This window comes from Megalopta genalis, chromosome 4 (genome assembly GCF_051020955.1).
Source record: "Megalopta genalis isolate 19385.01 chromosome 4, iyMegGena1_principal, whole genome shotgun sequence".
NCBI lineage: Eukaryota > Metazoa > Arthropoda > Insecta > Hymenoptera > Halictidae > Megalopta > Megalopta genalis.
In genome coordinates, this window is record NC_135016.1 from 7,691,973 (window position 1) to 7,707,834 (window position 15,862).

A 15,862-nucleotide genomic window follows, 5' to 3' on the forward strand; every position below is an offset into this window, starting at 1 on the left:
TTATCTAACGACTCGACCGAATCGGGAAGCTTCCGCGGACCACGCCGAAGCCGGTTATTAATTTCAGGTCATCTAGAATATATTTGCGCGAGGCGTCGACCGTCGAGATTCATAACGAAAAATCATTCCTAAAGGATTCTCCCTGGAACGCGCGCGGATCGAAAATATGCGATGCGAATCGCTTAATTAATTAAGTGCCCAATACCGCTTCAAGTATCTCCGATATTTTTCGCGCTGGAATATTTCCGTACACGAAAATGTTCGTGCTCTGTGATGTTGTGAACAGGAATTGATTAATCCGCGACAGTCTCCTAGCAACGCTAGCCCAGAAATTGGTAAACAATTACGGCGAAAAATCGGCGAGTAATATCGTTCGACTGTTCGCAGGGGCAATGCGCATTCCGAAAGTTCGCGTGAAATCCGGACGTGTACGGCAACAATGGTCTGGAAAGTCGCTTTCTGCGACAAAGATTATGGTCACAGTTTTGGAGATTGCATCGAAACTCGATGTACTCTACCTAGCAATTGCTCGAGCTTTCATGTGAGAAAAGCTCTCGTGCTTATAACTCTTTACAGTTCTTTTTTGAAACGCTTCTCGAAGTTCAAATTGTTATAAATTTGACGCTATTTATTTTTTATATGAATCAGAAAATGATTAAAATCGTGATCGAAACCTGTTTTGCAATATATTCCGTAATTAATGTGTAAAACGTTTTATTACACTTTGAACTTTATGATATTGTATTTCGAGCGCCGTGTCTCGGCACAGAATCATTTAAAATGAATTTATAATACAGGGTGTCCCAAAAATGTCTCTCAATCCGAAAGTGGCGGATTCCTCAGCTCATTTGAAGCAACTTTTTCTTTTACAAAAATTTCCTCTGAGGCGCCGTTAACGAGTTATTAACGTAAAACAGTGACCAATGAGAGGCGAGCTTAGCTGGCGCGAGGCGACCGAGCCAATGAGCGGAACTGGGCTTCGTGTGCTGGTTGGCAGGGCCGCCTCGCGTCAGCCGTACTCGATTCTTATTGGTCACTGTTTTTCGTTAATAACTCGTTAACGGCGCCTCGGAGAAAATTTTTGTAAAGGAAGAAGTTGCTTCAAATGATCTGAGGAACCCGATTCTTCCGGATTGCGAGACATTTTTGGGACACCTTGTATAATAAGAATTTTGAAAATAGCAATTAACTTCGTAATGCTTCGTCAGCTGTCAACTCTTCCGAAATACATTGTACCATTCGATCCATTCTGCCCGTTTGAACAAATAAATAAGTAAATAATAATCTAGATTTGGATGATCTTAAGGGTTCTCAGTTTCTATGGATTAACGTTACGTTCACGGAACCCGTCGAATGACACTAATCGTTCAATTTACGATTATTCGGATCGGAACGACACATCTTACAAAACCATGTAACGATGTACATGTTGCTCGTATAAACTAATGTGAAACAGTTGCTTTCAGTGCTCCGTGAATCTGGTGTTAACCTTAAGAAATTGAAATTTGACCAGGGCCGGCCCAGTTTGCGGGAAGTGGTCGGGGACTTGATTAAACGAAGAAGTGCGTTAAGGGCAATTCAATTTGATGGACGTATTCAAATAAAGTGGACGGTCCGTCCGGCCGGCAATTACCTCGCACGGACAGCTGAACAGCATACATCATCTTGGGCTCGGTGTTCACCTGGCATTCGTACTTGCCAGAGTCAGTCTTTCTTGCGTTGTCGAGCCTGAGCGTCCACGCGTCGCTGCCGGGCGTGTGCTGAGGCCCGAATCTCGTGTCGGAGCTAAACGGCGTGTTCCCGGACGTGAGGATGTGAAGGTCCTTGCTCCTCATCCAGGACACCTGGAAAACCCGTGGAAATTACCGGCCTAATGGAATTAACGACTCGCCGCGGCGTTGCATTAAGCGGCCGGGCCGACAGAACGCGAGCAAATATTTTACAATTACTCCACGGTTCGGGAGCGCGGCCCAGATCCGAGCTTCTGGGAATTCTGCTCTTACCGGCTGCCGAAAGATTTGACCCGGCTTTTTGGATCGATCGCCCCTTAAGCTGGATCTACGAATCTCGGCGAAATTGAAATGTGTCTCGCGGATTAGCACCGGCAACAATCTCGAAGAGCGCGCTTGTCTTTCGACGATCAGCAGACAGTGTTCGCGATGAAAATTCCTTCGCTGAATTCGAGATGCCTCGAGTGTTTGATCTCTCGCGTAAAACGCCCGTGAATCTTCTTTTCGGATCATCTGCCTATGAATCATCTGTCAGGTATTAGAAAATAACAGGCAGCTGATCGCCTAGGTTATTTTATCTATTTTATTACTTATTTTATTATCGACGACAACTTTCGATAATTTGACATAATATTACGTGTTAATTTAGCAGTGATGAAATGTGATTATTTGTTGAGTTTTAATCTTCTGATATCCGCTTTTTTGTCGAGCAGGTAATGTAATAGTTGATTAGTCAGCTAACAGTTGATTAGGGTGCTTACCGAGTTCTTCGTTGTATTTTACTACAAAATTGATTATTTCTGTTTACACTCGTGGTGCTTGCAGATCGTTTTTTATTGTTTCGGTTGATTAGTTAACTAATAGTTGATTAGGGTGTTTACTAAGCCTTTCGTTGTATTTTACTACAAAATTGACTATTTCTGTTTTCACTCGTAGTACTTGCAAATCGTTTTTCATTGTTTCGATTGCAACACTCTATGGGTCGTTTGCTATTGAACCACTTTCGCCTGAAATTCGAAACCGAGCCCCATAACCGAATTCTATTTGTCCAGATCGGTTTCCAAACATCCGACAGTCGAAAAATCCAAAAACCTTGGTCAAGCAATTAGATTTGAATTATAAACAAGTGTCTCAGGAGCGATGAAATATCTCCTTGGTTCGTTGACTGAATAGAGTTAATTCCATATGGAATCCGAACAGTTCTTTTTATCCCTGTTTTCGTTAATAAATACAGCTCCTCGCCGCTGTAAATTAAAAGTAAACTTGTTCGAGCTATCAGCCGAGTCCGGAGGTTGACGGAAGCGGATTAAAAATATCCAGCAAACGAGAAAGCATACAGTGAAATGTGCGCGAAGCAGCGTACAATAAATATCGGCGATTTGTCGAAAATTGGAAAAGCAGAGGCACCTTAATTAATACATCCGGATGTATTAACGCTAAACTTACCGTGACGGTCAGAACGACCGGTTTCACGTTGTTTGTTTAAAAATTGTTGGAATTATAGAGGAACTTCCGTAGAAAAAATAATTGAGTAAAGTTCTTCTTCGGTCGAGCGTACGTTTTCGTAAAAAAGACGAAAAATTTAAGTAAACTCTGTCTTGTTATTCTTGTATAGTGTGTTAACGTTAAACATACTGAACACTAAAAGTTTGTCTCATCTTATAACAATTATAAGATTGCGTTCGTTTAAATGTTCAGTAATTTCTATTACAATACACGTTGCGATAGAACAACGTAGCCAATCATTTTTTCATAAAAGCATCATTGTCGTTACAGCAATCCTGAAATAACAAATTGGAAACCGATCATGATGTATTTAATGTTAATTCCACGCGTGTCCTCGCTCTCTCTCTCTCTCTCTCTCGACACGCGTTCGAAATCTTTAAGTGTACGAAGACTCTTCCGGAAGCATAAGGTTCGAAGGATCGGGGTCAAGCGAAAATACTGGACAGGAGTTCGGCACACCATACGGGACTATTTAATAAACAATTTCCATCGATCGACGGCGTGGTCGACCCGCGGGAGCCATTATCATCTCGAACGGCTCGGAAACGGATCGATCGGTCCATAAACGCGGCTCCGTCGGTGGCGTTCGCGTAAAGTCTTCGCCGCTAATGACTCGCATTCGTCAGGGCTCGGGTTGTCGACGTCGTCGCCGTCGTCGTCGTCGTCGTCGACGGGAGCGTCGTTCGGCCTCATCCGATATGTACGACTACAAACGCGGAGAGCCCGCCCCTTAAAACTGAAGCCGGCCCGGAATGCACACTCGCGGCCCGTAAATCAGCGCTCTGTTACGACTTATTTCCTTCCCGGCCCCGCTACTTTACACCCGTGTTACGAGCGGCGTAATACATAACGTAGTAACATGTTACGACGTCGTTACCCCCGCGGCCTCGGCATAAAAGATCGGGGGACTGTTAAAAGAAAGTTCGGATAGCGGAGGAGATAAAGGCGGGGTTTAATGGAGCGACGCGCGAAAAATCACCGTGAAAAATCACGGGAGTTCGGGACCGTGTTCGCCGAGGGAAAAACTTTGTCGACCCTTTTCCAACGTTAATCCAGGGATTCGGTTTCGACCCTCGCCGAATCGAAGCATACCGACGCTCCGCTGCCATCTTGTTACGTCGACCGTTTGCTCTAATTGAAAACCGATCGAAAAATATGTAAATAAATCAATTACTTCCGTTTGATACTGAAAACTCATCTTTCTGTTCTTTCGGAATGAGATACGTCCTTCTGCGAGTCAAATTCGAATCGTTGTTAACACCAAACCTACCAAGTAGTAATACTAGCTGGCATGTACTGCTTCACAAAAGTGAGAAGACCGAATTTATTTGGAATTTGTAAAGTTTTTATTATAAGACTTGCTCCGATAATATAACTTATTCAAGCGTTTTCCATGGAAGAGTCTCGGAACTTTGCAGAATTGCAAAGTAAGAAAGCGGTCACTTTGAACGCGGTAGGTTTAGTGTTAATTACTAGACCGTGGATTTGGTGCGTTTTTGAAAGAAGTGGTGAGGCGAAAGAGAAAACAGGAAGAACGTAAGAAGAATAGAAAGATAATAAGATAGAAAGATAATAAGTAATGTCTCCCTAACTGACGCTCAGATTGTGCACAAAAATAGACAATTTGGGAAGAGGAGATACGATTAGTTGAGCCTTGTGGCTCGTTTATTATAATCGTCGATTGCCAACAACTATAAAAATGAGCAACGAGACTCGAATAATCGTACCTCCTCTTCCCAAGTTGTCCATTCTGAGCGTCAATTAGGGAGACATTACTGTATGTTGTTTCTACATGATTGAAACTGTTAAGAGAAGAGATACATTCTCGTTCGACTGTCATCGCCTGAAATTGATGGCGACAGTTTTTATTTTGTATAAAGATCCGCAGTATACTGATTACTTGAAACGCGTGTGATTTTATTAAGCAATGGAATAATTTTAATACAACTTCGTTTACGTTATCAATCGACTGACTTTCATCTCATTCGTTGCACAATCGTTCGCTGTACTTTCAGACATCGTGTTACAGACATAGTTCTAATTTCAATAAGACTCGTGGAAACAGTCATTTGATACAATTATTGAATCGAAAAGAAAAATTATATCCCGAACGTATACAGCCATTTTGTTGTTTGACAGTGGCCGTTGATTTCAATTGAAGACCGATTTCCCTCCTACAGAACATAAAGAACCAATTCCATTTTTAAACAAAAATTAAGAAACCGAATCAAGATATTGTACCGTCCGAGTCATTTGAATTTCATTAAGGACTGCGCGAGGGGTTCGTTCCAGATCCTCGGCGAGCCCTAAAGGGAACACCGAGCGTTCCGAACCTCGGCTACCCTCGCCATAATGGAGAACCTATTTCACAGAAAAATGAAGAGCGATTCACCGGAGCTGAAACAAGATGTAGCAGATCGTTTTAATTTCATTAGGGCGCGTGGGAGGGCCGCCGGCTATTCTTATCGCGGGGCAACGATTCGCCGGGTAATTTAAACGGTAGTCCGGCTAATATACGGGGCAATTATTCTTTCTTGCTGGGGAGGAGGGGGGAGAGGCGAAATAAAATCGCGATTTCCTTATGTCACTGGCAAGCTTCATTAATAAAACGCTGCAATGAACCCGGTCGGGCAGGTCCATGTTCCGTAGTTAGAGCCACCTTTGACATATCTTATTGCTCCGGGCTAAATAATTAATCCCCGGCCATCCCCGGCCTCCTCCGCGCGCCTCCTCCCGCAGTCGGGAAAGGGGCGGGTAATGGGAGTTTACTGATTACTCAGTTAAATTCACGAGTTTCTCAACTGGGCGAACCATTTCCTCTGCCAGCCTGATTCATCAATTCTTATGAGTTTTCTCCGGCGTTCCTCTATCCCCCCTCTCTCTCTCTCTCGCTCTTTCTCTCTCTCCCCGCGTCCCAGCGTCTCCGGACCAGCCTGCAGTCTGGAGGATTTAATCCTTAATTCCTCTTGGCCAGTTTACTTTGCGTCGGGCTTTTCATTGGCGGGGTCTCTTAACTTTGATCGATGCGCCATCCTGTCCGCGCGGTCTCTTTAAAGTCGTGAAATTAAATTAAGACTGCTCGTTGTTCGTCCGGGTTGTCGGTATACGTGGTTACCGTGGTTTCCGGCCGTCTTCCTCCGCCGACCTCGAGACTCGTCTCGGGCAGGCTTCCTCGACAAACATTATTCCCGCGTTATGGAAACAACGCGGTATTCTTACGGGAAGGCTGACGTCTGACTCTGATTCGCGCATGAATTATTGCCAGGCCGACCGGGCGGTAGCATTATTTACGATGATGTATCGCGGCCGCGAAGCCGGAGGCGGATTTTTTAAAAATATTAATCCGAGCAGTCGTTATAAAAGTCGACGCGAATTTATGGCCGGAATCTAATAAACGTGTCCGATATCGCAAATACCTGAGAAAATATTTAGCTCGTCATCGCGGAGCCTTAGCAGGCCGATTGGTCGCCTCGATCGATATCGAACACACACACTCTCTCTCTCTTCTTCTCTATCAGTCTCTCTCTCTTTCACTCTCGTTATCTTTGATCGGACGACTGCGAGAGACGATAAACGACATCATCGACTTTAAAGCAACTGCGACGTAGCGGGAACGTGATCGTATCGGAAGCGTCCCGTTCGCCCGGCGTCGATTTAATTACCGATTAATCCGGACTTCTTTTGTCCCCGCCTCGAATAATGCGTGCAACGCCCGGGAACACGGATCGTCCGTCGCCACGGTTGTTTTAACAACGACGCGATAAATCCTCGGCGCAAGAATCTCTTTTAATTTCCCGTCCCGCGGATCCGTGTAGCATCCGGTGAAAAAACGGGCAAAAAATCCGCGAGCGATCCGCTCGACGTTATCTACGCACAGTTGGATAACGCTTCGATTATTGTTAATTAAGACGTATCACGGGGTCGCAGTCGTCGAAACGAGGTGCTTGACGAGTCTATTTGCCCGGGCGGCCGTGGAGCTTCTGTCCGAGCGAAGGTTTTTTGGCCCGTGAGAGGCGCCGAATTAAAAAGTCAGCGATCCCCGAGAGGCCCGCCCGTGGAATGGCTGCAATCGACTCGCCTACTCTGCAGCTCGGTCCCTCGCCGAGGATTTATCTCTCCGGGGTTCTATATTTAAAGCTTGAATCAATAACCGTCGCGCGGAACCTGGACATTGTGACGATATTAAAAATCGCCGGACCATGTGTTTGATTTTCAACGCGAACCGAATGCGTCCCGTTATAATGACGACGATGAAGCGGGCGAAATTCGAACGGGGAAATTTCAACGCCGGCGAAGTGTCCGATGTTTGGATGCCTGGTATTTTCCGCGCGGGCTTCCCGTTGTCATTTTTCCTCCAGCGAACGGGCGAATGGGAGCCCGGCAACTGGACGCACATCGGAAATGACCGAGCCCCGATAACCAGATATCTAATACTCGAGAGGTATCGTGTGGCCTGTCGCGCGGCGAAAAAGTATGAGCGATCGGATAAGCCGGCGTCCAAACCGCCGTGTTCGAACGGTGTCCAGCACGCCCACGCTTTCTTTCCTCGTTCATCTTCGCCTGCGAGACACAGGCTGAACACGCTCCGCTCCCTGGGAAATATTAATCGTAACGGGGAAGCTCGTCTTTTTGAAGGGTTAGGCGTGCTTGTCTCGCCGAGAGCCGCGCAAACCTTTGCTCATTACAAGACGAAACACGAGTATGAAAGGGAATAGATTATCAGAGGGAATTATACATGGGGCAACCTGACGCCGTTCCGGGCTTCTTTCGAAGACCACTCGTCCCGGCGAGGTAGAATCCTGATCAATAATTTAACGGGCTCGCACATCGATTAGTTGCACTCTCGCGCCCGCCGTTTCGTTGACCTTACTACTTAAAATTTACAGAAATCACTTACGAGCGCTGGTTTCTCTTCTTAATAGCTCTAAACGGTGCTACAGCGCTGGTTTCGCTAAATGGCAGCCCGATGGAATGCTTTTAGTGTCAATTTCAATCTGCGCTGCGCGTTCCTTTGATTCTACTACTTCAAATTATCAGAAATCGCTTGCAAACTCTGCCTTCGCCCTTTAGCAGCTTGAAATGGTACTATTTTCAAGCATATTTTTAAGTTTATGTATATGATTTTAATTTTTACTTTTATATATGTAATTTTAGTTCTTAATTTTATATATACATATAATTTTAATTTTCAATTTTATATAATAATAATTTAATTTTACATACATATAATTTTAATTTCTAATTTTATTTATGTAATTTTAGTTCTTAATTTTATATACATATATAATTTTAATTTTCAATCTTATATAATAATTTTGTTACTTAAAATCTGGCTTGTCTCGACTTTCTAACTGTCCTTGGGAGAAGAAGACTACGATTTATTGAAGAGATAAAGACAAAATCAAATTTCTTCCTTCTCAGAACAATTCCCAAAAACTACTACCAGATTCGTACAATATCAGCTCTGCTCGTCCAACTTGTCATTGGCCATACTACTTCTAATTCTCAGTACTCCACTAAACTCACGATCCCTATCAGTTTCAAACAGTGCCAAATTCCAATCCATACTAAACCACAAACCGATACAAAGCTACGAGCGCGATTTTTAACGCGTGCCCGACGTTCCGTCGATTTTACTACTGAAAATTCCACTTCGCCGAGTCTGCGGGAGTCCGCGGCATTCGTCGAGGGAAGCCGTTGTCCAGAAGTGATCAAGCCCATCCCCCTCGAAGCAGAATATTCCGTGGAGCGGTACGGCGGTGTAAAACAATTCCCAGAAACGAGGCAGCAGCCTCGGCCGCGATATCAGCGCCGGACGTAACGAGAAGAGAATCCCGGGCGCCGCGTGCAGCTGATTTATACAATAATAACGTAAGCAGCACACGCCGGGGCGTAATGGTCCGCGGCGTTACGGCGAAGGTCATAACGTTAGGGGTGAGAAGAATGTACGGCGTGGCGGGGCCGGTGTATCACGGCATTTGGTCGTATGCCAGTTTACTCGAGTATACGTCGTACAGGCACCGAAATAGAACTGGCTTTGAGGTCGCCACTCCCGGAGGAGACCGTGCGGAGGAGGAAGGAAAGACGGAAAAAGCTTGCGGGGGCTGGCGGTTCCAGGGGTGGCGAGCGTGGGCGGAGGAGGAAGCGGAGTCGTCGGGCGGCGGAGAGACAAAAGGATGGCAATATACGGAGCCGGCATAACCGCTTTCATCTGCTACGTTGTGACACAGTTCGCCGGATAAAAATGCAACTCCTACCAAGTCGTTGCGCCGCAACCTTACGAGCCTCGCTGCTCGTTCCACGCGTCCCCACGCTCACTCCCCCGCAGCCCGCCGGCAACCTGCCGCCCCGAGGAGGCCACCGACCCGGCCAGAGGATCCGGCGCGGCGTGCACACGACACACGAGTGTTTCTTAAATTAGACGGTTCCTTGTAGAAGCTACGGGCTGGAAATTTTTGGATTCCACCCCGACCCCCCGTCCCCCCGCCCATTCTCGCGCGTTGTCTTTGCGGCGGACGTGCACTGTGCCCGGGACGCTTATTGCGCCCCGGCCGACTTCGAGCCGCGAAGATCGCGCCGGGAAACATCCCAGACGCTCCGGGATTCTTTGAAAAGATGCTTGGGCCGTCCTCCAGACGCCGGCGAGTACGCTCGAGATCTCCAATAGATTTTTCAACGAGCTCAGACCCTCGAGATTTCAGGCATTCCTGATTAAGCGAAGCACGAAGTCGCGGATACGTCGCGGATCGTGCGAGTAACGCCGTGGATTATATGTTATTTTTTATGGCAAATCGTCGTAGAGCTTGTTTAACATGGGGCATATTTTTTATTAGTCACACCGATGTAACAAGGTTCTATTAACACTTAGCTAATCGAATGGATGATTAATGAAAAATTAAAAATTATTGCTTAATTTTATTAAGATTTGCAAGAGGTACGAATGCTGAAGAAGTAATTGATGCCACATAAGTTTATTTCGTAATTTTTGTTTAATTGAATGAAATATTTTAATTTTAAACAAATTTTTCAAGTTTCTAGCGCGGTCGTGAAAGTGTTAAGACAAACAGAAATATAAAAATCTGAAATTGAGAACGGTCTTTGCTACTCCCAACGAAACGCTAATAATCTTCTTATTTTTAATTCTTTCTTTTTTTCCATTCAGCTGAATGACATCTCGAATTTCACGCTCGACTTTCACACACGTTGCTTTCTCTTTCGCGCTCCTATCGATTCATCGACATTCGTCTAAATACCTGTCCACTACTTTGTACGCTCGCGATGCATGAAACCTTCGAATTGCATCCGCGGAAAGATGTTTTGAATATTTAAGTGGCTCCCCAGCGAAAGATAAAATATTCAGTGGTACAAGTCAATGGCGCGGTCCGCCAACGAAACGAATTCAGCGGGAGCATCGATTCAAGAACATGAAAAAGAAATTTCTTCGGCAGATATTCCACGGTATCCGTCCGTATCCTGAAATTTGTATTTCCCCGGCGAAATTATTTATTCCTTCCGGCATAATAACGATAAGAATTGCGCCGGCGGAGAGCAGCCTCTAGGCCAAGCGGCCATTATCGAGCGGATTCGATTCCCGGCGAGCCGCGTTTGTACCATCGCGGAAGTTTTCGGTGAATGAAACTCCGGTGAATAACTTTCTGGGGATCGCGACCCTCCCGGCTGGAAATCGTTATCGAACAGCGATTTTTCATTGGTTAATTGTTCGCTGTGCAACTCCGCCGATGCGTTCGTAGAAGAGTCCGCGTTATCAGGCCGAAGATCGTTTTCAATTTTGAAATTACGGCCGGCGAACGAGACGGGGCGAAGCCTTCGCCAGATCGAATCAGATTCCGCCGGTTTTTTCCTCTGTTTCAGCCGGTCGAGGGTAATTAGTTGCCGCAAAATGAAAAATTCCGCCTGAACGTAGAACGCGTTCGCCGGCGATGCGCCCGGCTACACGCAGAGAGGGCGAACCGATATGGAATCTTTATGCATTCAGCGGCGCCGGAACCGCTTGCCGTCCGCTTTTTAATCCGATTCCGTTTATCGAGGAAAGTCGAATAACGTTCCCGGTAAAAATTGCGCGGCGACGGCGCGTACACGCGTCCTGTATTCATCGAAGCCGATTTAACAGAGGTTGGCCCCGTGATTTTTCGAGGAATACCGAAATAATTAACCCGCCGATCGCGCGCGCGGAATTCCTTTCACCCGCGGCCGGACACGACCGGCAAAGATTTTTATTCATACCCGCGGGACAAAGTTTCAACATATTCCGCCGCGGAGCCGCGAAAGCTTCCGCGGAAATCTTTTTCGTTTCCAGAAGCGGGATTCGATTAAAAAGTTCAGGGTAAATGGAATCGCGCGACGGGCTGCTGCTACTGAAATCTGTTGGAAAATAAATTTCCACGCCGAGAATGGCTTCGCTTTCGCCCGGTATTGAAAGTTCCGCTATTTTCTTGTTTTCGACGTTATTTTCAACGAAAATCTCCCGCGGATAATTCAGTCCCGCTCAGTTCGGGAATGAATCGCTCCGGGCCTCGAATTCAGCACTCCTCGCGGCGATTACGCTACTTGTAATCGATGGAATTTACTTTTAAGCCATTCGCGAAACTCCACTCCGCTCCAAGAACTTTGATCGCTATTTAGCTTTCGTTCGACTACGCTGCTAATAACTTCGAGCTTCCTTTCGTCGCGTGACTGTCAGCCAGAAATACAGTCCCGGTGATTCACGATGAAAGGTTGATGTTCGAAGATCAGGTTATATATAAATGTATAACTTTATCTTCTTGAAAACGAAGCTGGAAACAAAAGCAGTTATTCTACTTGTTCTTCTCATTTTTTCCTAAGGAATCAATTTATGTCTGATGATACATATTAGTCAGTTGAGACCTACTTGTATTTTATGTTCTTTATTTTTATCCGTTATCTTTAATCTCTGTCTTTATCCTTTATCTTTATTCTTCATCTTTATGCTTTATTACGGTCCTCTACCTTTGTCCATTATCTTTATCTTCACCGGCTATTACTGAAACAATTAACTTCATAAAAAACCCAATCTTATCCTCCGAAATAATGCAAAATTAGGGTCATCTTTTACAAAGCAATAATACTCTGAACAATGTAATTGTTGTTAAATGCGAACAGCTACCAAAATCTAGAAACACCTATTTTTGATCAAAGATCACGCACATGCGAGTTCACGTTAAAATTGATCAACAATAAATAAAAGAATCAAACACAATTTTAAATAAAAATCAATTTTTTTCGATCAATAGCTTCCGAGATATCTCAAGAAACGTGATTTAGATCCGCAACTTTGCTTTCACCCTTTCGATACTGAAAAACGTGTCGAACAGTTTCCGAAGATTTACATCTCACTTGATCATTGTGTAACCATCGAGCATATTTTTCCTTATAACCAGAATCATTATCCTCCGAAATAATGCAAAATTAGTGTCATCTTTTACAAAGCAATAGTACTCTTAACAACGTAATTGTTGTAAAATGCGAACAGCTACAAAAGTCCAGAAACACCTATTTTGGGTCAAAGATCAGGCACACGCGAGTTCACGTTAAAATTGATCAACAATAAATAAAAGAATTTAACCCAATTTTTTTTCGATCAAGAACTTCCGAGATAGCTCAAGAAACGTGATTTAGATCCGCAACTCTGCTTTCACCCTTTCGATACTGAAAAACGTGTCGAACAGTTTCCGAAGATTTACATCTCACTTGATCATTGCGTAACCATCGAGCATATTTTTCCTTATAACCAGAATCATTATCCTCCGAAATAATGCAAAATTAGTGTCATCTTTTACAAAGCAATAGTACTCTTAACAATGTAATTGTTGTAAAATGCGAACAGCTACAAAAATCCAGAAACACCTATTTTGGGTCAAAGATCACGCACACGCGAGTTCACGTTAAAATTGATCAACAATAAATAAAAGAATCAAACACAATTTTTTTTCGATCAATAACTTCCGAGATAGCTCAAGAAACGTGATTTAGATCCGCAACTCTGCTTTCACCCTTTCGATACTGAAAAACGTGTCGAACAGTTTCCGAAGATTTACATCTCACTTGATCATTGCGTAACCATCGGGCATATTTTTCCTTGTAACCAGAATCATGCGTGGAAGCCAAAGGGAATCAAGTTCGTTAAAGATGACCCCGTTCTCTCGGTCGAGAGCAGTTCCGCTTTCTCCTGGCGAGAAACGCCGCGATCCTGATATATAATTCAGTCCGAAGTTTCCGCGCGGTTGTTCCCGTTATTTCCCGGCCGCATATCAATCCCGTAAATAAAAGGGCTCCGCCGTTGTTCCGTCGGGCGTAGGTATTTTTCGCGGGGCGTAATGCGCATGGTGCGACGATAGAACGAACGTGTCGCATCGTCGCCCTCCGGCCGGCGAATGTGGGCGCGGCATAAACCTGAGCCCGACTAACCTAAACTAATCGGTGACCAACAACGGTCCCAGGTCACCGAGCTTTTATCGATTAGCTTTCTTGCGTTACACGTTGCATCGGCCGAGACAGTAATGCCGTTCGATTAACCGTGCCGCACCGAAGCCCCTGCGTAATTTAAAATCGGCCCGGTGGCCGTTCGTTATCGGCGACGGGCCGCGAAAGTGAGAAAACTAACTACGCCACCGGATAACGAACAGAACCAAAAAAAAAAAAAGAAAGAAGCAGAGAACAGAACAGAAACGACGGGAAAGAGTTAGTGGGAGGATCGAGGTGAAATTCATTCTCCTCTCTGGGAAACAGCGCCGGTTTAGTACAGCTTGGGAGAATAATACGCGCCGCCTTTCCCTTTTTTCCACCTCCCCGCCCCGCCCCGGCGAGAACCACTTTTTTGAGACGACGCGAGGAAATGCGAGAATTATTGCCACTGTAATTACGATCGTCGGCGCGGAGCTGCCGGGATTTAAATTAATAAAGAGGATCTTAATAAGAGGGAATAATTTCAGGTGTGTTTTTCGGGGAAATAGAAAGCGTTCGCTTCGAATGGTAATTGGAACGGCGGGAACCACTTCTAAAAGACTTTCCATTCCGCAAATTGTTCCGTCCCCGTTCCCCCCGCCTCGTCCTTTAATAGATATTTGCTCGGTCGTTGCAGCTCTGATTTTTCGAAAATGTTTCCTTATCTTACCGCCGCGGCGGGAGCCCGCGTAGTCGAGCACCCCTTCCGAAGATGGAAAAAGCGAATTTCCTCGTCCCGTTCGACGTAAACGCGGAAGATTTGAAAGCACGGAAGCACGAGTGTTCCCGAAGTGGCGGACAATTTGCATACACGCAACTAGGCCAAGTGGCTCCGTTTTATTTCGCGGTGGATTCCGCGATTTGACACTGGCCGACGCGGCGACGCCTGGATCCTCCAATTATTTTCCGCCGTTACTCATCATCTACTCTCCTCCGGAATTCCACGCCCCGTTCTCGTTCGCGTCTCATCGGACCGAAGTAGCCTCGCACTCTCGTCGAATAATCAACCGTTTTAATTCGAGCCTCGTCGACGCGACACGGAGTTAAAGAGCCGCGGAAGAGAAATCGGACCGACCGAATTCCTCCGAGTCTCCTCTCGCTGTTGTTTCGCGTTCGCTGCGTAGCGGTTAGGATACGGTAAACAAACGTTTCCCCGGCGCTGTTTATTTTCCGAACAACACGGCGGCTCTCGAATAACTACACAGATTTTTTACACGTAAGTGGAAACTAACCGGACCCGCAGAAACCGCGCGAAATGCTTTCATAATAAAATAGCGCCGCATCGACGCGCAGAATCAACAAACACGACGTGTCACAAGCTATCGATAGAACTGGCCGACGGCATGCAATATTGCTACAAAAATAAAGGTTACAGAGGGACCAACAAAATTGGGAAAAATTGGATTGCGCGTTCGGGGCCAACCTCTGTCCGACTCTACAATTATTTAATTATCGGACACCGCGTCGCGATACGCTGCGATGGAAATCGCTGAACCCGAACGGAAGAACTTGAACCCGTTACAAAAATACTTTGTCATCGTTTTCGTTTTCGCTTGGGAACGAATTTTCATCCGAAATGAACATATTAAAACGATATGGATCAGCGGCTAATAAAGATCAAAAACAATTGCGCGAAACACAATTTGGTGCGGAGCATAAAATAAAATGAACGAACCGTTGAGAATCCTTTCGGAAACTGCAGAAGAAAAAATGAGGTGTGCGAACTTCGCACTATTTCGACTGCGGATTATTATGCACAATAAAAATTCTCTTCATTAATTACATGATGTAGAAACCACGTGTACATCTTGTTTCTTTTCTTAACCATTCTAATGAATTGACAGCAATAGAATAATATTTTCAAATTGTATAAGCGTTTCTGCTGTTTTGCATTTGATCTATTTATATTTGTCATAATTAAGTAATAACTACGAAAGAAACAACCTCAGAAAAGGTTCGGAGCATGAAATAAAATGAACGAACCGCTGAGAATCCTTTCAGAAACTGCAGAAGAAAAAATGAGGTGTGCGAACTTCGAACTATTTCGACTGCGGATTATTATGCAAAGTAAAAATTCTCTTCATTAATTATAATTAATTTTATTTCTTTTCTTAACCACTCTAATGAATTGATAGCAATAGAAT

At 45.0% G+C, this 15,862-nt stretch overlaps 1 protein-coding gene across 3 annotated transcripts in view; it reads right to left on the minus strand.

Moving 5' to 3' along the window:
- LOC117223709 (zwei Ig domain protein zig-8) overlaps positions 1-15,862 on the minus strand; it is a 154,611-nt gene that overhangs the window by 25,625 nt on the left and 113,124 nt on the right. For all 3 annotated transcript variants that reach the window (XM_076521237.1, XM_076521235.1, XM_076521236.1), the window contains exon 4: positions 1,634-1,844. In XM_076521237.1, the coding sequence (XP_076377352.1) occupies positions 1,634-1,844 (211 nt within the window). The remainder of the gene's footprint in view (positions 1-1,633; positions 1,845-15,862) is intronic.